A 24769-nucleotide genomic window follows, 5' to 3' on the forward strand; every position below is an offset into this window, starting at 1 on the left:
TTATAGCGGTAGTTTTTCGACTTTTGTACTATTTTCTAAAAAATAATTGGTTTTTTGCGTGTTGCTTCTTTTTGTCGCTTTTCTTGTGACCTTGTCGCCTAGTCTCAAAGAAGCAGTTCTCTTTGGCCTTCCGGTTTAATGTCATTGTCGGCAATTTAGTGACTTCATCTTTTAGCTGTCGCTTTACTTGATTTTGATTCCACTTGTTTTTGAAACAGTCTCTCCGTTTTTTGATCTCTAAGAACAAATGAAGTTTTTAAACATCTTGTGAGTGATTAATGCGTATATTTTGTTGTCAATTTCTGGTTTTGAGGACATAAGATAGAAGAACTGGAGTGTAAACTTCTGTTGTTTTGGCTATTATTTTTTATTGCTGCGAAGCTGTAAGCTGAGCGTAGCTATATTGCGGTGCTCTTGGTTTTTTTTTTGTTTCGTCGTCTGACGCTTCATTTTCGTTTTACATTTGTTCTAGAACATTCTGTCTCGTCACTGCTTAAATGGCTTTTTCGCGCTTGATTTCACGCTTTCTGCGTGACCTAAATTGCGGCTATTCAGAAACAGAATCTGTTCCTAAAACAAAGTTGATTGTAAGAAAACAGATTGTATGGTCCGACAGCCGAGTGGTTAAGGCGACTGGCTGTTAATCCGGAGATCGCCGGTTCGAGACGCGACAGGGAAAATTTTTTTGCACCCAAAAACAACCTCCTTTGAAATAAACTTGTAAGTTTTATAGGCGGCGGCGATAACTATTATCAACTCACTTCTGTATCTTTTTCCATCTGTATTTTACGGCACGCAAGTCTATTTCGCAGCTATTCCGGCAATCTGCCGGCTATGTTTTCCAAATTCAAATTGTTCTTTCCTGTTTGTCTCTGTTATGTTCAGCCAGCTTTCTGCTAGGCTTTTTTAGTGTTTTTCAGATGATACAAAAAGTTGTTTTCACTTAGGGACGATTTAAGAAAAAAACGTTCTCAGCGATTTTCGTATTTTAAGTTTTAATAATGTTTCGTTATTTTTAATTGCTCTCAAACGAAGTTTGTAGCAATTATATTATTAGTCTTGTCGGTCTTTTTTAATGCGATTTTTCGCTTGACCGATTTCCGCTTTTGACTTTTCGTCCTCAAAAACGGGATAAACAGGTAGCGCCCAGCGGGCATTAAGTGCTCTTAGAGCCTTTCAGCTCTGTTTCAGCGCAAACTGTTTTGGAGACTTATACTTATGGTGTGAAGGGCGGTTCTTAGAGGTTGAGACACCCCCCCCCCCCCCCCCCATGGCTAGCTACTGACGAAACCAACCGCTCGCCGGTCGTTTGAGAGCAATTCGCCAGACGTTAGTCGGTTATGTTAAATATTGTTGCCAGTTTGTCTCCAAGAGTTTAACCAGGTCACATCCTTAAGAGACATTGACAACCAATTGCTATGGTCTGAGCAAAATTTGAGAGAGTAAAACTTATTGAAGAAATTTGATTGCGATTGGTTTCCAATCGAGTCAAATTATTATTGGGTTCTCGAGTTTATCTAGCCAATTGTTCTCATAGTTGAAATAAAAAATAAGAGAGACGATGGCTCATATTTTTTTTGCTCAGGAAGTCAGATTTAAAAAATCGGCCTTAAATATATTGCCTTATTTCAAAGCGCTGTCTATTAAAAATATTGGCGTTTTGGAACTACTTAGATATGAAGTTTGCCTCTCACTAAACAGTGGCTGTAGAGATCAAAAAATGAGCTCCCAAGAAGTTGAAGCAATTATTGTTAGCGTCTTCTTTTTATGTACGCAAAATTTTTCATGACCTCGCTGGAGCGATTTAATTTTTTTTCCAGTCTTCAAAAACTGGATGAACTGCGTATTGAGTTAACGGTTCAGCGAAGCTGCTGAAGAACGCGTGATGAGGCAGATTCTGGTGGTATAAGGGGCGATCTTGCACAGTGTCCCTCTTCCCCCATTTTTAACCCACACAGCGTCCCTTTTATCGTCCTCGCCCTCTGAGTCTAGATTCGCTATGTTTCAACCAGCTCAAAATTATTAATTAAAGCCTCACCTGTCTTTCGAGAGCAATTCTTTTGATACCCTTTGAATCAGCAATTATAAGCGAGCATTACACGAGATATATTTTTAATTGCTCTCAAACGAAGTTTAGCAATTATATTAGTCCTGCCGGTCTTTCTTTATGCGATTTTTCGCTTGACCAATTTTTCGTCTGACGCATTTAACTTTTAGTCCTCAAAAACGGGATAAACAGGTAGCGTCAAGTGGGCATTAAGTGCTCTTAGGGACTTTTAGCTAACTAGTCTTCAAATATGCGATTCAAAGAATCTGTTTTGGAGACTTAGACTTATGGTGCGAAGGGCGGTTCTTAGAGATTGACTCCCCCCACTGTTGCCACCCGATCAGCCCCCGATGTAACCCCCCCCCCCCCCGCTGTGCTCACTTACGCCCCTTCATTAAGCTAAAGCTAGCCTCACTAAACTGTGCCTAGCTACTGACGAAGCCAACCGCTCGCCGGTCGTTTGAGAGCAATTCGCCCGACGTTAGTCGGTTATGTTTAAAATTCCTGAGCTCAAGTTGTAAATTAATGGTTTTATGAGCCCTGTACTGAGTTGCTTGCGTTGTTTTATTGCACTTTTAATTTTAAAGAGATTGACTCCAGAAGCTCTAGAGAATCTTCAGTGTTTTTTTAATTCCCAGTTTTTATATACCATTTGTTTTTTTCGCTGCCTGTGCTGCATTCTTACATATCAAGCAATATTGTTTGACATGTTCTTCCTTCCTTGTGATTTCGGTCGAGCACCCTGATATTCAACACGCTGATGGTAAAAGTATATACACTTTGAATGCTTATAATTTTTGCTCTCTAAATTTGTGGAACTGTGTTTGTACTGCTGTTTTTCTTTTTCTAAGATGCAAGATTTCAGGCGTCGAATTCAGTTTGGTAATTAAGTTTAAACCGATCTTCGTTTGTACTCTTAATAAAAATTTTCTAATTGCAAACAATATTTTGTGATTTGAATTTGCTAGGGATTTTTCTTTTTGTTTTCAAGCTTCTTAATGAGTTGTCAGATTTTTTTCCTTGACAATGAAAAAGAATTAGTTACCAAGTATAGCTTAATAGTGTTGAGATGAGACGGACGGCTGTTTAGGTATCGAGTTTTACAAACATTCGTTATTTGAGAGATTCCGAAACAATGTTTTCTAGCGATTTTTTTTATGTTTTGCTCTATTCGGTTTCTACTTCAGACCTTTCTTTTGACCGGGAAGAAAGGAGTTTCTCAAGAAAGAAGTGTCTGATTTATGTGTGCGTAGATTTTTTCGGAACTTTTTTGGCTATCAGAAAATTTTTAGTGGTTTTTTATTTGTTTTTATTGGATTTGATTGTCGCCAGGTTGAAAATCTCTTTGCGCACCAATCTCGACTAACATTTCTTAAAAGTTTTAAAATATTTTAAATGTTTTATTCGGTTTGATTGACGACTGAGATAAAATTGTTTTATATGCTGAGTTTTATCATTTTGAAATTGACTACGACAGTTAGTGTGGCCTGTTATCTACAGCAAGTGCTTCCCGAATTGTTTGGCCTTTTCGTTCAGGATCTGCGCACACTTTTTTGATTTATTGAGTCGTGATGTCATGTTAGTCACGCTGAAGCTGCTAAAGGATTGAAAGACGGAGTAGAAACTCATTATTTTCAATTGTTTCACTATTTTCTCGGTCATTGGTAATACAGCAATTGAAATGCGGATGAAATGAAAATGCTTGTATCTCGTTAGGTGTAATTTTTAAATATTTTGTTTTATGCGTTTCAATGCATTGCTTTGACTATTTTTTTTTCATATAAATGACGAACCTCCTTCTCCATATGACTTTAAAATCTCAGTTAAAATAATTTCATCTTTGTGGTTGTGCGGTCGACTTTTTCAATGGACTAAAGAATTACTCGCAATTGAAATTAAGCAATTAACATTTATATGCTACGTTTTTTTTATAAGTTTTAACTGCTGGGTTTTTCATTATCTTAATTTTATCGTTATCTGTATGCTACAACCAGCCAATTTCTTGCAATTGTACTGGAAAATCTAACTGCTGTGCGAAAAGAAAGATTAGAGGCGTATTTTTTTACCTAATTTTTTGACAAAAAGTTTTACTGTTTGTAGAAACCATTTTGACTCAGAGATAAAAAATTATTTTTGATACAGACTTTGTTTTTCAGCTCAAGAAGAAGCTCGAAAGAAGAAAGAAGAGGAACGAAAATCCGCCATCAAATTAAAAACCAGTCTAATAGAACAGAAACGAGAACTTCTATCTAAATTTGTGGAAGAACAGAAAAAGTTATTGGAAAAGCTTGAGAAAGGAAAATCCACCCTTAGTGCTAACGATAAAAAACTTATCCTTTCAACCCTTAAATCCTTAGAAGAATCGTGTGCAAAGTTACGAGGAGAAATTGATCAGTTACTAAACGCTGCAAAACCAAAACCTGCCGTACCTCCAAAACCACCACCGGCTCAGAAGCTTTTATCATCGTCACCTTTAATGAAGCACAAAAGAGAAACGCAGAAAGAGCTGCTAGATGCTGAGTTAGAGCTGCTGACGGATAAAAATGCTGAAGAAAAGTTGCAGTTACAGAAGAGGCTAATAGAATTGAAACGTGAAGCAGTACAGCTGGGAGTTTTGGGAAGAGGAAAGCCCGGATTCCCTGCAAATGTGGGAACATCTGCAGTTGCTCCCGGTCAGTTGGCACTTTCTCTTCTTACACGTGTTGTATACTTCGACAATAATACGGAACAAAGCTTATTGACTCCCAGAAAAGCTTCAATTAGGTTCTTTGAGCGACAAAATTCTGTAACGGATCTACTTGGCATTTCTAGTTGATTTCAAATTCAAATAGTTAAGCGAATATAATGCAGTTGTTTATCATGAAAGCGTTTAATATTTGATTACAAGGCAGTTTGTGACCATGACAGCTGAAGTTGAAATTTTTCCTCCCACGTTTTTGGTTGTTGCTATTTGAACCCCAAAACTTAAGGTGTTAAATAATTGTTTAAAAAAGGTTTTTTTGACCCTGCCTTGGGGTAAAATGATACGCTCAGATGTCAAAAATTAAACTAATTTGAATTTTTGTTCCTTTTTCACTACTTTGATAATTTAACAGGAGCAAGCGGAGGGGGTTCGTCGACTTCCGGATATTCACCATTTTCCTCCTTTCTCAATAGCCAGTACCAGAACAGAGCGCAGAATCCTGGATTCGGAGCCCTTGCGCCCCCTTCCCATCCCGTTTTGCAGCAACAAGTGTCTCAGTCGTCACCCACTGCGGATAACAGACCGAAAACTATAAAGGTCAGTGAGACGAGAGCTATGAGAAACTAATTAATTGCTCTTAAATGAGTTTGGATCTTTCCCGTTTGTGCCCCCCCCCCCCCAGCTTAGTGGGTGCATATTATTTTCATCCCCCAGACACACGTGTCGTATTTCTACATAATGATTTACTATGTAATGAAACGTGCTCTGTAACTGGAGGTGAATAACGTACTGGTGGACACAAACGGAAAAGATCCTGAAGTTTTGATTGACGTATTTGACTTTCCGATTGAATTTTTCGCGCCTTTGACTTGTTGAGATTTGCGTGATCTAAATTGTTCTGTTACCATTTTACGCTGCTGAAATCAATTGGCGACAGTTAACCGTCAATATTCGGATGTAAAGTGCATTAAGATTACCATTCTCAACGTCCAGTTATTGTAGAGGTCCATAAGTATTATAGCGGCCTCTTGATGTGGTCAATTTTCGTGATGTTGTTATTTTAGTAACAATATTTAACAGAAAACTACTAATGGGAGCTACAATAGCCAAAATGGATCTCATCTCTGCGTCTTAGTGGTTTTTACAAACATTTGTCTCCCCAAAAGCATATAATAATTACGCCCCCAAGTTCACGTGATTTTTAAAAGCAGTTAACTGTGTCCAAAAATCCATAATCTGTTTTTATGCTTGTTTCTATAGCTTCTGCACTGATCTGCTACTAGAAAATCAGTGTGATTTCTAAATGGTTAGTCGCTTAACTTTAAGCAAATTTTGTATTCTGTCTTTTTATTCAAAAATTTGATTGAGTTGAGTTGAGTAGCGGGGACACGGAGTTGTTGAGAAGCTCCCATACAGCCTTAGTAAACTCTAAGTGCATGGTTAACCAAAGCTGTTGAGAAATGGTTAAGGAAGCAAAAATTCTTTCATCGTGTGAAGGGCGACTTTGGGAGGTTTAGACACCCTCATCAGCTTTATCATTGCTTACTGAGGATTGCCTCTGAACGTAAGCTTGATACAACCAAAGCCAATCCCTCGCTTGTTGTTAGAACTCTTTCTACGGTAATCAGATATCTTAGGTAATTGAAGAATATTTATATGCAACTGTCTTGCTGCATCCATTCCGTGGTGGCATGTAGCCCCCGGGTTAGGGACATCGTCATATTCGGGAAATATTCACACACCTTTGCTACAATCTATTTTTTTTGTGGAGTGCAAGTGGAGTGCAGTTTATTTATTTGGGTCTACGGGGGCTAGCCGAAAAGCTCAATATCAGTTCTCCGGTGAGATCGTTCAATTTTCCGGGGTGGTCTAACTGTGAAGGTTCAATCTTCCCCCCAAGTTTTCTGGGGCGGTTTGCCTGTGAAAACAATCGAAAACCATTCCCCAACGCCTATTTTTATGCACAAGTCAGAAATGGGAAAACAGAAAGGCACAAAAACAAATAACAACGCCTCTGAAAATTTTCCTTGCGGCTCCTGCAAATTAAATTGCAAAAATTACTGCATTAACTGCTTTAAATGCAATTCATGGTTTCACGTTGCATGTACAGATTTGTCGCATGAGAACTTTGTGGCATTGGACAAGATAAATGGTGCTTTTTGGGCCTGCGTAGCCTGTAGAGCACACGTCATAGGCCACCAAAACAACGAAATAGAAAATTTGCAAAATAATGTTCAACAGAGCGTTGCTGGAATAAGAGACGACTTGCAAAAAGAGATTACTGAATTTAAAAGTGAAATGCTTAACAACATAGAAGAAATTAAATTGACGCTTAAAAGTTCACGATACGAGAATGAACCTCAAAAGTTAACTGAGAACTTGAGAGCGAATGCTGATCTAACTAGTCAATCAGAGTGAGAAAACAAAGTAATAGTTTTTGGAGTTTCAGAGAAACCGAGCGATACAATGATAACCGTATTGGACAGAATCAGTCATGACAAAAAATCAGTTGAAGAACTTGCTCGAAAATTTGGAATCCAGACATTGAATATCGAAGACATTTTTCGTCTGGGTAAATTTAACTGAACCCAAACTCGTCCGCGACCGCTGGTGGTGAAGCTCTCAAATACTTGGAATTGCAGAATCATGATGATGTCAAATGCAAAATTGAAGGCCGACAATATTTTTATAAAACAGTTTTTATCGAAAAATGAGTGGGAAAAAGAAAAACAAGCTCTAGAGTATCGGTTTAAACTTGCTCAAACCTTGAATATCAACCGTTCAGACATTCAAATTAGATCAGCTAGGCTGTTTTTCAGGAACAAAATGATTGATACTAACTTATCTATAGAAGAAAATAGTTGCCTACTAACGAACTCTCCTGAATTCAGTTGACTAAAATCAAGTAAAATTTTGCGTGTACTATTTTTGAATTGTCGTTCACTATTAAGTATGGATAGACGAGTGATGTTGGATATACTTCTGAAAACTATTATTCCCGATATTGTTTGCCTCACAGAAACCTGGTTAAACCCAATTATTGGAAACCAAGAGGTCAATCTTAATCAATCCAGTCGCGATCAGATAGAAAACTTGGACCGCATGGGGGTGTCCTAATTGCACACCGAAACACATTATCATGCAAAATGGAGGTTTTGCGAACAAATTCAGATTTCATTTGTTGTTGCTTATACTTCTTCAAGGAGGTTACAATCGTTATTATCACCATTTATAATCCCCCAGCTGACAGCAAATATAGACTCAGTGCAGATTTGTTCTGCAAAACCATTCAGGAGATTGTCAGAGAAGTCCAAGAATATCAAAGACCCATTGAATCCTTTACTTTCTTTTTGAATGGTGACATTAACTTTACTCACACAGATTGGCTTACTTTAAGTAGTAATTGTTCATACGAAGAAGTAGTTTTGAACGAATTCAAAAAATTAAATATGTCATCACTGCAATCCCATGCAAGCTCGCTGGATATTTTTCTTGGTAACAATATTAACTTATGTAGCGAAATATTAGAGGAGAAATCGTTCTCAGATCACAAGTATTTGTTAGCTGAAATTCCGATTGAATATGCTGAGCAAGAAGCCTTGCCTAAAATGAAACGTTTAAATATTGGCAAAGCTAATTGGGACGAATTTACGATCAATTTTACTTTTCCTATGTCTTCTTTTGACTCAATTGATAATATTGTCGACTCGTTTTACCATAAATTAGAACTAGCGTCTTCCATTGCAATTCCACTCAAAACCTCTAGAAGAACCAATGCGCCTTTTTACATGTCCTGTAACAGTATCCATTTAGAAAATAAACTCAAAACAGCTTTGAAAAATACACAAAGCGCAGAGAAAATTTCACGACTTAGAGAAGAGTTATCCATTTCTCTAAATAATGACAAGAAACATTTCGTTGAAAAAAGCAAAGTCTGGTCAACGAACGATGCATATAAATTAATGAGACAAATAACAAAACAGTCAGCTCTGCCTGAGAAAATGGTCTACATGGAAAAAGAAGTTTTTGGGTACAAGAGCATTGCAGAATGTTATAACAATTATTTTGCTTCTGTTTTTGTTCAAGACGGTTCTGAAGTTGTTATTCCATTTAATCAAAGTCCAGAAATATTTCTTGATGACTTTCAGTTTAGCAAAGCGGCTCTGAGTGAGGAAATCAAATACATACGTAGTGGTGCTAACTCTTTTGATGGAATCAGCCCTAAGTTTTTGAAGTCTGCTTTACCGTACACTTCGAATCAACTTTTGTTTATCTTCAGTTGCTGTGTTAGCAAATATGAGTTTCCGAGTTTGTGGAAAAAAGTGCATGTACGACCCCATTTCAAAAGCGGTAGCAAATTAGATATCAAGAATTACCGACCGATTGCCATGCTTAGCTCCTTGTCACTGCTATTTGAGCGTATGGTGTATAAACAGTTCTCGATCTTTCTGCAACAAAAGCTTTGCGTAGAGCAACATGGTTTTAGAAAAATCATACAACCATCACTCAATTACTTCTCTACTGCAATAGGTTGTATGAGTTACTTGAAGCAAACAAAATGCCAATGACAGTGTATCTAGACATAGCAAAGGCCTTTGATACCATCAATTATAATATCATACTTTTAAAATTATGTCGAATGGGATTTGACAGCGCTTTCTTGATTTTTCGCGTCATATTTAACTGATCGACAGCAGAGAGTTGTAATATCTTGCGGAAAATCGGACTTTCGACCAATCACCAGCGGTGGGCCGCAAGGGTCAATTTTTACAGTGTTTCTTCTTTCTGTTTATATAAATGACCTACCCCAAATAATTGTCAATGAGTGCTATTTATACGCGGATGACACAAAAATCGTCAGCACTGTAGACAATAGAATACAGCTGGAAAAAGATATTGAAAATGCTATTGTTTGGAGCAAGGAGAATCAGTTAAATTTCAATTTCGAAAAGTTTAAAAACGTGCAATTTTTATTAAGTAAAAACCAAAACAAGCAAATTTAGCGTCTTCGCAGCAATGAAGCCATCTCACAGGAAACACACTTCAAAGACTTGGGCATATATTTTTCAGAAAATTTATCATGGGATCATCACTTAAGTTTTGTTCTACAAAAAGCAAATCAGAAGCTTGCTTATCTAAAGAGAACAATTCCAAGTGAAACAAAATTGTCAGTCAAATGCAACTTAGTTAAAACTTACCTAATATCGATCTTGTTTTATGGATCAATTGTTTGGTATGCCAGTAAAACTATCGTCAGGCAAATGGAAAGGCTTCAGAGAAAAAGTTTAAAATGGATACAATCAAACAGTCATTTTTCTGATGAAGAATACAATGATTGTCTCTCAATCAGTAAATTTACTTCCGATCACATATCAATTTGTCTTTTTGGATCTCGTAGTTTTAAACAAAATTTTGACCAGAAAACTTCCACTTGAGGCAGAGCAATTTTGGCCAATAAGGAATGGACATCCGAAAACACGATCAAACGATAAAATATTTTTATACTCAAACGAATGTAATCGCCAGCGTTGCCGATCTAATTTTTTCTACCGAGTTGCAAACTTCAACAATTTGATGTCACTGGCGCGTGATTTTCCCAACTATAACCCATATTCAAGTCCTCCCAAATTCAAAAGAGAAGTCAAAGAATATCTATTTGATTTAGCTAAGAAGAATTTTAATTACAAATCATACCCATATGGATGGACAGTGTTTGAGGGAAATCAAATTCAAGCCCTGTTAGGGACTTACTAAGCTTGGCAAAACCAAGTTTAGTGAAGTTCATTATTATTTTTATTATTGTTATTATTATTATTATTATTATTATTATTATTATTATTATTATTATTATTATTATTATTATTATTATTAATATTATTATTATTATTATTATTATTATTATTGTTATTATTATTATTATTATTATTATTATTATTATAATTATAAAGGCCTATCATACACATCAAAAATAATTATTGGGGTGTATCATACATAGTGAATTATTGAGGTCGTATCATACACCGAAATCCTCAAAGTCACTTTTTGAACTGAAAACGTTCAGATGTCTTGTGTGCGTATTTTATCCAAGCCCAAAACAAACCTGCATGCTGAATTTCAGCCCTACACAAAAACTAAAAACCACTAATAATTGACTTCAAAATTTGCTTAGCAAATTTTTAATTATTAAGGGTTTATCATACAAATTTTTGTGAATTGACCACTACAGGCCTGAACTGCCAAGAACTGCTTCACGAATGAAAAAAGTGGCCTATTTTAGAGCTCCTTTCTAAAAAAGGGCTGTTTTTGAACACTTTTGGAAAAAATTATTTTTAACTATTAGGTCGCACTATACAGCCCGATTTTGTAAAAAAAAGTTATTCCCACTTTTCTCAATGCAATAAACTGGACATTCGGCAATCTGTCTCGCGAAACGTAGCTTTTTACTCTAAAATTCGGTCTTTTTTGCTCATAGTTGGTATACCGAGCGATAAACGCCGTTGCCAAAGCAACATCCCTGTTATATGGATATACAATTCATTTTTCATCAGTAATAATTTTTTCATCTGCGAATTCGGACTCAATGAGTTTTTTGAAGTATTCGCCTCTACTGAACCTCGTTCCCCGGTAGAACCAAACAGAGCCATCCTTCTGAAATGAATCTGTGGCAAACAATCCCCAATTTTTTTATCATAACAAATTTTACAAAAAATTTATCTTGATCTGCATAGAGATATATCTCTACGTCATCTTTGTCCACTTTATCAAAACTCGGCAAATTTTGCTTCTCGTTTCTCTGCTTAGGTTCAATGAGTGAACTGAGCGTAGCAACGGTAATTGAGTTATCCAGTTCATCAAGTAAACACAATTCTTCGAGTGAAATATCAACTATTGTAAAAAATTTCTGAATCAAAATATTTGATTTTGAACTAAAATCAAAAATTTTTGTCAAAACCAGTTCAGTTTAACATCCGAGGATTTGCATTGGAATATATGACCCAAAAATATTGCCAACAACAGGTTTCCTGACTCATAAGGGCGTGCTTCGATCAGAAATCACAATAAAAACTAAATGAATGATGTGTTTTCAACAATAAAAACTCACATAATAACATCGCTACTACCCTACGAACAGGCTGTTTCACGGATTGAAACCCTAAAGCCCAGTAGAAAGCCCTGTTTCGACTTTTGTGGGAATAAATAACAAGTTTTTCACAAAAAAATCACCTCAGACAATTTTTTTGTATGATGCGCCCTTAATAATTTTTTTTGGTAATATTATTACTGAAAAATTTTGAGCACCTTTGGGGCTCAAATTTTTTTTCTGTCGATGAAATTGCGCCTAATATCCTAATATATGTTCAAAATTTCATTCAAAAAAGTAGTCGGCTCGGGGTTGGCGGAGGGCGTATCATACAATGATATTTTAAAACCGGCCCGGGCGTATCATACATTTTACATTGTATGATACGACCTCAATAATAATTATTATTATTATTATTATTATTATTATTATTATTATTATTATTATTATTATTATTATTATTATTATAAATGAATGTTCATTATTTTTCTCTGCGGTGCAATCGCGTGAGATTGTTGGTCTCAAGTTCACTAAGTTAGCTACTAGGCAGTTATCTTCAGGTGCTTCGAATTTTTATCCAATTAGAAAATTGTTTGGTTTCTTCCCATTTTGGACAGCAGTCTTCAACGTTTTTACAAATTTGAATTAAATTGAGTGTGGCGGGGGAGTAATATCCTTTTTTCGTGTGTGCCATGCGGATGTGTTCAATACGCGGTGATTCCGGTTTCAGAAAAAAAAACCACGGAGAAATTTCCCATATCTTTTTTTAATTGCACATTCTGGCCTGGCTAGAAAAATTTTCGTCAAAATGCGTTGAGTTGATGCACATTCTTAGACCATTGCGTCCTCTTTAATTCGGTTGTTACTTTTGTAAACCTCATTTAGCGTGGAGTTAGGTGCGTGTGTATGTTGAGAGAATGATTTCCCAATAATTTGGTCATTAAGTGTACGAAATTTGTTGTGCTTACATTGTTCTTTGTTTCTTCTTAGTTCACACTTCCAATTAGTATTGGTTTTGAGTTCTTTTTAATGTAAGCGAATCCTTGATATATAAACTTTGCTCCTTCTTTGTTGGTTTTAATATAACACAATTTGTCAAATTCCGTGGTTTCCATTTAGTTCGAACTTTGATTTCCAAGTTTGCAAAATTAAAAAAATTGATTTTGTATAATTTTTTTGTGCAATCAAGTCAAGCTAATTGGTTAAGATAACAAAATGATTGTTATTCATTGTAAGTAGACGCATTTGGTACAATACGTGCTGAAAGGTTGATTGAAAACCAGCCAAACAGGCTTAAAAGTTCGGTTTGTTCATTTTATTCATCATAAAAACACGGGGGGGGGGGGGGGGGGGGGTTCGGTGGGGGTTTATTTCCTAGATCGGGTGACTCAATAGTTGTAATTCGTGGTGCAGGTCATGAATTCTTACATTTGTGGTCATGTATGTTACCGTATATGCGAAATTTTTGCTTGACTGTTTTGTTCGAGAAGGTTGTTTCGATTTCATTTCTCTAGTGACTCTTTCTCGCTTGACTTCTTGATTTTCGCGTGACCTGAATTGCTCTTATTGGGAAATAAAGATTTTTGCTAAAACAAGAGATTGTAGGATAATCTAGCAGAAGGGCCTGATAGTCGAGTGGCTAATGCGAGAGATTGTAACTTACGGAGGGCGGGGTTCGAATGCCTTTTAACGAAATTTTTGCACCCATAAAGAAAAATGTATCCTTGGCTACAGTTCCCTCTGAATTCAATTGCCCCGCCTGTCGTTCGAGAGCAATTTTTTCGATGTTAGTAAATCCCTAATTTCCAAATGAAGTTCGATCCAAAAATTAATCTGACATGACCAACTGCCTGTGTTTGCTGTGATATTTATCCGCGCTCAATTCATTAATTAATTTTGTTAATAGGTTTCTGGTTTTGACCTGGACGAGAAAGACGAAGTGATCACGCACTTTTCCAAACTGGGCAAAGTTGAGTCCAAGTGGGAAGACATCGACACTGGGGTGCTCTACTTCGAGTACAGGAACAGGATAGACAGCCTAAATGCTGCACAGAAGGGATTCAAGTTCAAGAATAAGACATTGACTGTTCATTGGCATCGAGGGGCACACAGAAACTCTTCAGCTAGCTTAGATGATTCAGGTTAATAAAAAAGTTCAGTTTTGGTTATGAAGCAGTGAGCTTTTCAAAAAGATGAAACGCAAGAGAAGTAAATGATAAAAAAAAGTCATTTTTTGGCTTACGCTTTGTTAAATTGCCGCCGTCAGCCTCTCAACGGCTATTATTTGGCGCTTTCTTTTTTAACAAGCCAAGGGATCTGGATTGTATTGGTGAGCTGTCTTTTTCACGACTTAAAGAGAATTGGAGAAGTGTCTTTTTAAATCAATTTTCTTGGAGTGAATTCTGAAACAGGAAAGGAAACGCGTGAATTTATCGTTTGGGTGCTGAAAAAAAGAAAAAAATTGAAGAGTGGAGCGGAGCAAAAAGAGAGGGTTTTTATTCATACCGCTGTTTTCGAAAGAGCGAGACATAAAAGTGTGAAAAAGTGTGAAAATGTTCACGCGCGGTTAAAGCGAGCTTTTAATTGCTCTCAAACGAAGTTTTGCAATTATATCAATCCTGTTGGTCTTTTTTATGCATTTTTTCGCTCGACCGATTTTTTGTCTGACCCATTTGACTTTTCGCCTTTGAAAACAGGATGAGCATGCAGCGCCCAGAAAGCATTAATTTTCATTAGAGGCCCTTATCGGCGTTTAGTAGTCCTTCAAGTGCTTAGTGTGATGAAGCTACCGGGAAGGCCGTAGTTTAAGGTTAAAAGATCATTTTTAGGAGTTTTGGAGATCAAATTGTTTCTATTTTTCGTGCTTTTTCATCATTTTTCGAATGTTTATTGGACGAGTCTAAAATAAAGTTGATAAAGGGCGTTTGCTAGACATGAGTACTTTCTGTGACCATTTTAAGAGCTATGTTTTGATAATACAAACAAAATTACGCAACTTTATACTAATTTTATTTTTGGTGAGATTTTTCAGCCCAAGGTGTCATGGAACCTCCTCTAATAGATTACTGCACAGTTTCTAGTGGTAATGGAATATTTTTAAACATTTTAACATCAAGAGTTTTAGCTTTTTTTTTAGAAAACTTAATTTTTTCTCAATTTTTTTTTGAAATTTGTCATTAAAGTTTATCCAGACCGAGGGGTCAGAAATTGTCCTTAAGGATTTGATATTAAATTTCTGAAAACTTTTTATTGGCCATCGAATATTGTTCCTTTTTTTAATATCACAATTTTTTTTTATAAAACTTGCAATTTTTTCAAATTTTTTGAAATTGTTTGTCATTTTTTGGGTTTCTGCAGCCTCAAGAGCCAGGGAACCTACTTTAGAGTTTGATAATAGCTTACTAAATAGTTTTTAGATGTACTTGATTGTTTTGCAATATAATGTCACGAATGTGAGCAATTCTTTTAGAAAATTTTTTCAAGTTTCATTTTAAATTTTTTTCGGCATCAGGGACCTCTTACATGGTTTGATGTTAAGCTACTGCAATTTTTCGAAAGCTAATGGACTTGTAATCAAAATCTCAATGATTCGATTTAAGCAATTTTTTGATGAACTCAAGTTCCAAGTTTTTGGATCTTATGAGCCGGTGAAACTATTTCAGGCTTGAAATCGGGAAACTGGATAGTCTCTCCAGACAATGAAAGGGTCCTGAAAATATTAATATAACGAATTTTAGCAACAATGATTACTGGCCAATGAAACTTTTGTAGATGTTTTGCAGATGGGTTGCATGACAGAACTCCAGAGACAATAAATGGTTTGGAACTTTTTCACTGCGAAATGGAAACTTTTTGAATTTTGCTCTTGGTTGGGGTTTTTCCTTTTTCTCGTTCAAGTTTGATCTCTCTCACTCGCTCTCTCTCTCACCCCTTAACTCTTTTGTTGATGCTGCACTGCAGCTGCTGTTATTTGGCGTTATGTCATCTATTGTTCCCTTCAATTAAATTAAAGCTAGCCTCACTAAACCCTGGCTAGCTACTGGCACTACATCGCTCGACGGTCGTTTGAGAGCAATTCGCCCAACTTTAGTTGGTTATGTTTTTTCGTTAAACGGTTGCATTAGGTTTTTGTATTGCTAATATGAGTATTCTGTTAATTTCGATGTCAACTGTTTTGCTGACTTTTTAAGGCAAATTTTAGCCATTTTACTGCCCTAATTCGGATTTTACTGCCTCAATTCGGATTTGCCTTAATACTGCCTTAATTCTGTTCTTTTATTACCCTAATTCGGATTTGAAAAGGCGCCTTAAGCATATGGAATTTTTAGATAACGAGTGCGTACATTTGTTTTGTATAAAGAATTTTGCTCAGAAGAATGACAAAATATCAAGAAGTTTTCAACTATAATAACTTGCCTGTTGCTTTGCGTACGATTTCCTACTCTTATTTGCTAAAAGGTGTTTTTCTTTGTTTTGAAGTGCTCTTGTAATACAGAAGAAACTTCATTATTATTTTCTAATTTTTAGTACAAGATTTTTTAAAGAGCTTATTTTCTCATGATTGGACTGCAAATACTTTTTTTCAATTCTCATGAGTGGTTGATATGGTTGATGTTTTTCTGAGGTGGTTCTTTGTTGTTGTTTTTCCGATTCATTTCTGGAGTTCTTCCTGCAAATTAATCATTTTTATCGGAATGATTTTTAAAGCTAGAACGAAACGAGTTTAGGTCCTGAACAAAATTGAAGTTGAGCGAAAAACGAGTAGTTTTTGTTCATACCGCTGTTTTCGAAAAGCGGGAAATAAAAATGTGAACATTTTTGTAGGTATGAAACCTTTTTTCTTCAGAAATGTGACAAAAAGTGGAGCATTTTTTTTGTTTTTGTTGAATTATTTGCTGTTTTTTTCACTTATTTATTCTAACACAAGTTGCCTAATCTATTATGGCTTGCCTATGATTTCCTGAAAGGAATTTTTATTTGGTTTTTTGTGTCCTGGTATTTCATTCTTTATGTGCTAGAAAATTGGTCTCGATAAAATTTTGCGCAATTATTGTGATAATGTTCTTTGTCTGCAAAAGTTCTCCGAAGGGTTTAACTACTTTGTCAGAACTTCAAACTTTTGGAATATAGCCGATTTCGTCCGTCTGGTTCAGTTTTGTATTTCTTTTTAATTGTTCTCAAACGAAGTTTGTAGCAATTATATTAGTCCTGATGGTCTTTTTAATGCAATTTTTTGCTTGGCCGATTTTTTGCCTGACCCTCTTGACTTCGCGTTGTCAAAAACGGAATAGACAGTTAGCGCCCAGCGGGCATTAAGTGCTCTTGGAGCCTTTCAGCTCACTAGTCTCCATGTATGGTATTCACGGAAACTGTTTTGTGTACTCATACTTATGGTTTGAAGGGCGGTTCTTAGAGGTTTATTCCCATAAACCCCACCCGCAATGTGTTGGTTTTTAGTTTACACTTTTTCTCTTCAGGTTTGTTGATCTTAAAGTTCTGACCTTTTTGTGGCTTTGGTTTTTGAAAGAGTTTTGTTTATTATAGTGGCGAGGCACTAAGCTGAGTGGAGCTACATTGCGGTGATCTTGTTTTTACGATTAAATAATTGGATAGTTTTCGTGCTCTGTGTTTTTTCTACAGTCCATGAATTTGATTGTATTGGTGCTCTGTCTTATTTATTTGTAAGATGTTTTCACACCTTGATCAATGACTTCGGTTTTTCAAAAGGTGGTTTTTTGTAGTTGTTTTTCCGAGTCGATTCTGGAGTTCTACCTGCTATTTAATCATTTTTATTGGAGTGATTTTTGAACCAGGAAACGAAACGAGCTAAGGTCCTGAAAAAATTGAAATTGAGCGAAAAACGAGTGGTTTTTGTTCAAACCGTTGTTTTCGAGAGCCGAAATAAATGTGTGAGTACATTTTTGTTATGATACCTTTTTTTTAGAAATATGACAAAAAGTGCAGCATTTTGTTTACTACTTTGAATTCTTTTCTGTTTTTATTTTCACTTATTTAATCTTGCACAAGTTACTTTATCTATTATGACTTGTCTATGATTTCCTGAAAGGAACTTTCATTTGGCTTTATGTGTCCTTGTAAGTTCATTTTGTGCTAGAAAATTGGTCAATTATAGTGCAACTGTTCTTCAACTTCGCAAGTAGTTTTGCACGCCTTTCTTCTACATTTTTGAATGATCTCAATTGCTCGCACTTCGAAGTAAACTTTGTTGCTAAAGTAAAATCAATCGTAAGATTCCGGATTTTTTTCAGTTTCGATTCTTTGCGCCCATAAAGAAAAGTTTATCTAGGCTGCTCCCCCTGAGTTAATTGTCCCGCTTGTCGTTCGAGAGCAATTTGTCTTACGTTATTCGGTTTTTGATTTTTAGCTCAACTTGTTTTTAGTTTTCATGAATGTAAATCAATTTTTTTCATGATTGGTTTAATGCGGTACCAGTTTTTTGAAAGGGTTTTTTGTTTTTTTTTCAGTCGTTTTTGCTGTCTGTTTATGATCTGTTGGCTTGTTCTGCCTTTTTTTCAATGAGAAGTCAATTTAGTGTTGATTTTATTTACGCTCTAGTTATAAAGGGAGCGACCAATAGATTGAGTTTGAAGCGTTTTTAAAGCTGCTTTGGAAGTGAATTGAGAAATTGTTGCATAAGGAAATTTTTGCTTTTTACGGTAATTTGACGTCTGTTGTTACCGTTTTCCCTCATGTTTTTTACTACTGATTTTAAAAGGCCTTATTTTTGTTCTAATGATGCCTTTATGGTTTCAAAGGGTTTTCTGGTTTTGAAAATGGTTCTAAAATCATCAATGGGCACTTAACGGTTTCTGACTCAAATTTTGTTTGAAGAAATATCTTGAGTTCCGCACGTTTTTTGGTTCTTTTCCTGTTTGTTATTCTCAATATTGACTGCTCTCATTTAAGACGTAGCAGACGCTATGTAATAGTTTTGATTGATATCTGAAGGAGTTAACCACTTTGTCAAAACTTCAAACTTTCAGAATATAGCCGATTTCGTCAGTGTTGCCCAATTTTGTAGTTCTTCTTAATTGCTCTCAACCGATGTTTGTAGCAATTATATTAGTCCTGTCGGTCTTTTTGATGCAATTTTTTGCCTGACAGTTTTTTTGCCCGTCTCATTTGACTTTTCGACATCAAAAACGGAGTAGACAGGTAGCGCCCAGCGGGCATTAAGTGCTCTTAGAGCCTTTCAGGTCACTAGTCTCCAAGTATGGTATTCACAGAAACTGCTTTGGATACTCTTACTTATGGTGTGAAGGGCGGTCCTTAGAGGTTGATTCCCATAACCCCCACTCCCAGTGTGTTGTTTTTTTTCACTTATCACTTTTTTGCTTCAGTTTTGTTTATCCTAAAGTCTTGACCTTTTTTGTGGCTTTGGTTTTTGAAAGAGTTTTGTTTATTATAGATGTTAAGCGCTAAGCTGAGCGGAGCAATATTGCGGTGATCTTGTTTTTAAGGTCAAAGAATTAAATAGTATTGGTGCTCTGTGTTTTTTCTACTACCCACGATTTTGATTGTATTTGGGCTCTGCCTTGTTTTTTGGTAAGATGTTTTTACACATTGATCAATGACTTTGGTCTTTCAAAAATTGGTTCTTTGTAGTTGTGTTTCCGAGTCGATTCTGTCGAGTTGTTCCTGCTATTTATTCATTTTTATCGGAGTGATTTTTGAAACAGGAAACGAAACGAGTTTAGGTCCTGAAAAAATTTGAAGCTGAGCGGAAAACGAGTGGTTTTTGTTCGTACCGCTGTTCTCGAGAGACGAGAAAGAAAAGTGTGTGTACGTTTTTGTTGGTATGAAACATTTTTTCTTCAGAATAATGACAAAAATAGAAGCATTTTTTACTTTTCTGAATTTGCTGTTTTTCACTTAATCTTACACAAGTTACCTAATCTATTATGACTTGCCTATGATTTCTCGAAAGGAACTTTTAATTGGTATTTTGTGTCCTTGTAAATTCATTATATGCTAGAAAATTGGTCTCGATCAAATTTTGCAATTATAGTGCAAATGTTCTTCAACTTCGCAAGTAGTTTTTCACGCTTTTCTACATTTTTGAATGACCTCAATTGCTCGCACTTTGAAGTAAACTTTGCTGCTAAAGTAAAATTAATTGTTCAGATTTGGTGGTTTCGTTTTTTGCACCCATAAAGAAAAGTTTATCTAGGCTGCGCCCCCTGAATTAATTGCCCCGCTTGTCGTTCGAGAGCTGTTTGTCCTACGTTTTTCGGTTTATGATTTTTAGATCATTTTGTTTTTAGTTTTCATGAATTGAATCAAATTTTTTTCTTGATTGGTTTAATACCAGTTTTTTGAATACCAGGTTTTTCTGTTTTTTTTTCAGTCGTTTCCTGCTGTCTATTTATGATCTTTGGGCTTTTTCTGCCTTTGTTTTCAATGAGAAGTCAAATTAGTGTTGATTTTATTTACGCTGTAGTTATAGTGGGAGCGACCAATAGATTGAGTTTGAAGCGTTTTTAAAGCTGCTTTTGAAGTGAAGTGAGAAATCGTTGTAAATGAAAATTTTTGCTTTTTACGGTAATTTGACGTCTATTGTTACCGTTTTCCCGTATGTTTTTAACTACTGGTTTTAAAAGGCCTTATTTTTGTTCTAATGTGCATGCCTTTATGGTTTTAAAGGGTTTTAGGTTTTGAAAATGGTTCTAAAATCATCAATGGGAACTTAACGGTTTCTGACTCGAATTTTGTTTTGAAGAAATATTTTGAGTTCCGCACGTTTTTTGGTTCTTTTCCTGTTTGTTATTCTCAATATTGACTGCTCTCATTTAAGACGTAGCAGACGCTATGTAATAGTTTTGATTGATATCTGAAGGAGTTAACCACTTTGTCAAAACTTCACTTCAAACTTTCAGAATATAGCCTGTTTTGTCATTCTTGCCCAGTTTTGTAGTTCCTTTTAATTGCTCTCAAACAAAGTTTGTAGCATTTATATTAGTCCTGTCGGTCTTTTTAATGCAATTTTTTGCGCGACCGATTTCTTGTCTGACTCATTTGACTTTTCGTCATCAAAAACGGAAGAGAGGTAGCGCCCAGCGGGCATTAAGTGCTCTTAGAGCTTTTCAGCTCACTAGTCTCCAAGTATGTTATTCACAGAAACTGTTCGGGATACTCATACTTATGGTGTGAAGAACGGTTCTTAGATTTCGATTCCCATAACCTCCACCCCCAGTGTGTTGGTTTTTTTACTTTACACTTTTTCTCTTCAGGTTTGTTGATCCTAAATTCCTGACCTTTTTTTGGCTTTGGTTTTTGAAAGAGTTTTGTTTATTATAGTGGCGAGGCACTAAGCTGAGTGGAGCTACATTGCGGTGATCTTGTTTTTACGATTAAATAATTGGATAGTTTTTGTGCTCTGTGTTTTTTCTAAAGTCCACGAATTTGATTGTTTTGGGTCTCTGTCTTATTTGTTAAGATGTTTTTACACATTATTCAATGATTTTGGTCTTAGGTTAGGCCCAATGGCCATTTAGTTTAGTTTGAGCCACGAAATGGGCTTTAGTAGCCTTTCGAGTTGTTAATGTGTTGGAGCTGCTGGGAAGGCCTTAACGCAATGTCTAAGTCATTTTGGGAGTCTTTAAGCCAAAAATGGTGCAATTTTTCACGTTTTTTTCGTATTTGTAAGCGTTATTTGTTCGATAAGTCATAAACTGACGTTTCTCAAAGTTGATGAAGGTCATCTGTATGATATAATTACTTTTTATATAATTATTATTATATGAGCTAGCTTTTCCTACCGCAAACATAAAGACAAAAATGATAATTTTTGCAGATTTAAGTTTTTGAAAATTTTTTGTTGCTTTAAATTTTGGTAGCCTCAGGGCCAATAAAACCTCTTACTTGTTTTAGCAACAGGGTACTGCCTAGCTTCGAGTGCTAATACAATGGTTTTCGACATTTTATCACAAATTGTAGCAATTTTTGCAGTATTTTTAATTTGTTTTTTCCATTTTCTGAGTTTTTCAAGGGCCAGAAAATCTCATCTATGGTCTAATAATTGGTCACGGTATAGTTTTTGGTGGCAATTGAACTGATTTCAATATTTTAGTATCACGAATTTCTGCAATTTGTTAAATTTTGCTTTTTTAAGTTGTTTTTTTAAATGTTTCTTTTCTGTTTCTCTTGCCTCAGCTGCCAGGCAGGTTTGATAGTGTGTTACTGCATAATTGCTAGGGGTAACAGTAAGATTTTGAAGATTTTCAAGTTTTTTGTCAAAATTTTCTGCAGTTTTTGATTTTCTGACATTTTGAAATTATTCTGAAATTTTTTTGGCTTGCTCCTAGTTTGTCGATCTTTATGGGCCGATAAAATTTTCAAGGCTTGAAATCAGATTTTTGGATAGTCACTGCAGGAATGAACAGGTTTCAAGGAAATTCATATCAGAAAATATTAGCAAAATTTCATTTTAATTTGCAATTGTTCTGAAATTCTTTAAAAGTTTTTGTCATTTTCTAATAGTCAATTTCTAAAAAGGTGATTGTTCCCAGTAAAAGTGTCTAATAGTCAATTTCTAAAAGTGTGAAAAGTTTTTGAGTTTCTCAGCCTAAGGGGTCATAAAACTTCTTCGAGGGTTTGATAATAATTGTCTGCATAGTCTTTGATGGCAATGGAACGGTTGTCAACATTTTATTGTCACGACTTATTGCACATTTTCGAAAGTTTTTTTCAAGTTTGGAAATTGTTGTCATTTTTTTATTGTTTCCAGTCTCAGTGGCCAGAAAACCTTCATTATGGTCTAAAAATAAGTTTTTGCATTGAGATTGTTTTCAACGTCTTGATATCAAGAGTTCTTGAAAATTTTTTGATGAAATTTGCATATTTTCAGCTTCTCAATTTTGTCTTTCATTTTTTCTTGTGTCAGTGGTTAATTAAATGGGTATGCTTAGTTGAATGGGTATGCTTAATTGGATGCAGTGTGGCGTTCAGGGTAAAATCTTGAGTTTTATCAACAATTATGTTTTTGCTCAGTTTGTTCGATTTTAGTTTCTCAACTTTTGTATGTTACTGTATAGTTGCTAGAGGCTACAGTATGTTTCTCAATATTTTATTATAACAAACTTTTGCAATTTTTGACAATTTCTGACATTTTGAAATTATTCTGAAATTTTTCTTGGCTTGCTCCTAGTTTGTCGATCTTCATGAGCCGATAAAAATTTCAAGGCTTGAAATCAGATTTTTGGATAGTCACTGCAGGAATGAAATGGTTTCAAGAAAATTCATATCAGAAAATATTAGCAAAATTTCATTTTAATTTGCAATTGTTCTCAAATTCTTTAAAAGTTTTTGTCATTTTCTAATAGTCAATTTTAAAAAGGTGATTGTTCCCAGTAAAAGTGTCTAATAGTCAATTTCTAAAAGTGTGAAAAGTTTTTTAGTTTTTCAGCCTCAAAGGTCATAAAACTTCTTCGAGGGTTTGATAATAAATGTCTGCATAGTCTTTAATGGCAATGGAATGGTTGTCAACATTTTATTGTCATGAATTATTGCACATTTTCGAAAGTTTTTTTTTTCAAGTTTGGAAATTGTTGTCATTTTTTTATTGTTTCCAGTCTCAGTGGCCAGAAAACCTTCATTATGGTCTAAAAATAAGTTTTTGCATAGTTTTTAATTGCATTGAGATTGTTTTCAACGTCTTGATATCAAGAGTTCTTGAAAAATTTTTGATGAAATTTGCATATTTTCAGCTTCTCAATTTTGTCTTTCATTTTTTCTTGTGTCAGTGGTTAATTAAATGGGTATGCTTAGTTGAATGGGTATGCTTAATTGGATGCAGTGTGGCGTTCAGGGTAAAATCTTGAGTTTTATCAACAATTATGTTTTTGCTCAGTTTGTTCGATTTTAGTTTCTCAACTTTTGTATGTTACTGTATAGTTGCTAGAGGCTACAGTATGTTTTTCAATATTTTATTATAACAAACTTTTGCAATTTTTGACAATTTCTGACATTTTGAAATTATTCTGAAATTTTTCTTGGCTTGCTCCTAGTTTGTCGATCTTCATGAGCCGATAAAAATTTCAAGGCTTGAAATCAGATTTTTGGATAGTCACTGCAGGAATGAAATGGTTTCAAGAAAATTCATATCAGAAAATATTAGCAAAATTTCATTTTAATTTGCAATTGTTCTCAAATTCTTTAAAAGTTTTTGTCATTTTCTAATAGTCAATTTTAAAAAGGTGATTGTTCCCAGTAAAAGTGTCTAATAGTCAATTTCTAAAATAGTGAAAAGTTTTTGAGTTTTTCAGCCTAAGGGGTCATAAAACTTCTTCGAGGGTTTGATAATAAATGTCTGCATAGTCTTTAATGGCAATGGAACGGATGTCAACATTTTATTGTCACGAATTATTGCACATTTTCGAAAGTTTTTTTCATGTTTGGAAATTGTTGTCGTTTTTTTATTGTTTTCAGTCTCAGTGGCCAGAAAACCTTCATTACGGTCTAAGAATAAGTTATTGCATAGTTTTTAATTGCATTGAGATTGTTTTCAACGTCTTGATATCAAGAGTTCTTCAAAATTTTTTGATGAAATTTGCAGTTTTTCAATTTCTCAATTTTGTCTTTTATTTATTTTTCTTGTCTCTCGGATGAAGCGTGCTTGGTTAAATCGATTTTTAAATGAAATTGTTTAGTTTTTGTTATTCAAGCGTGGACGTGGCCAGGATATAAAACGCATTGAGGTATCATGTTATTTTTTGGTATAATGAACAGATTGAAAATTTCTCAGCCTCAAACCCTCAAAGAATCATTTAAATGCATTTTTTTCTCAAAACTGAAAGAGTTAGGAAACTTTGAAAATTTTAGAATAATTTGAAAAAAAATCGATCTCTTTTAGTCACAAATTGCTTTTATTTTAGCTAGGTTAGAAACCTAGTGGGCAACTTTGCCCAGTCCTCTCCGAGATAATCTGTTAAATTTTGTA

At 35.1% G+C, this 24769-nt stretch overlaps 1 protein-coding gene across 1 annotated transcript in view; it reads left to right on the plus strand.

Moving 5' to 3' along the window:
• Window positions 1–24769, plus strand: part of LOC142348805 (RNA-binding protein 26-like) — a 41015-nt gene that overhangs the window by 11050 nt on the left and 5196 nt on the right. Inside the window, exons 4-6 of the mRNA XM_075400317.1 lie at window positions 4204–4719; window positions 5143–5327; window positions 13718–13952. Coding sequence (XP_075256432.1) covers window positions 4204–4719; window positions 5143–5327; window positions 13718–13952 — 936 coding nt within the window. The remainder of the gene's footprint in view (window positions 1–4203; window positions 4720–5142; window positions 5328–13717; window positions 13953–24769) is intronic.

The sequence above is a fragment of the Convolutriloba macropyga genome, chromosome 10, assembly GCF_964194025.1.
Source record: "Convolutriloba macropyga chromosome 10, txConMacr16.3, whole genome shotgun sequence".
Lineage (NCBI taxonomy): Eukaryota > Metazoa > Xenacoelomorpha > Acoela > Convolutidae > Convolutriloba > Convolutriloba macropyga.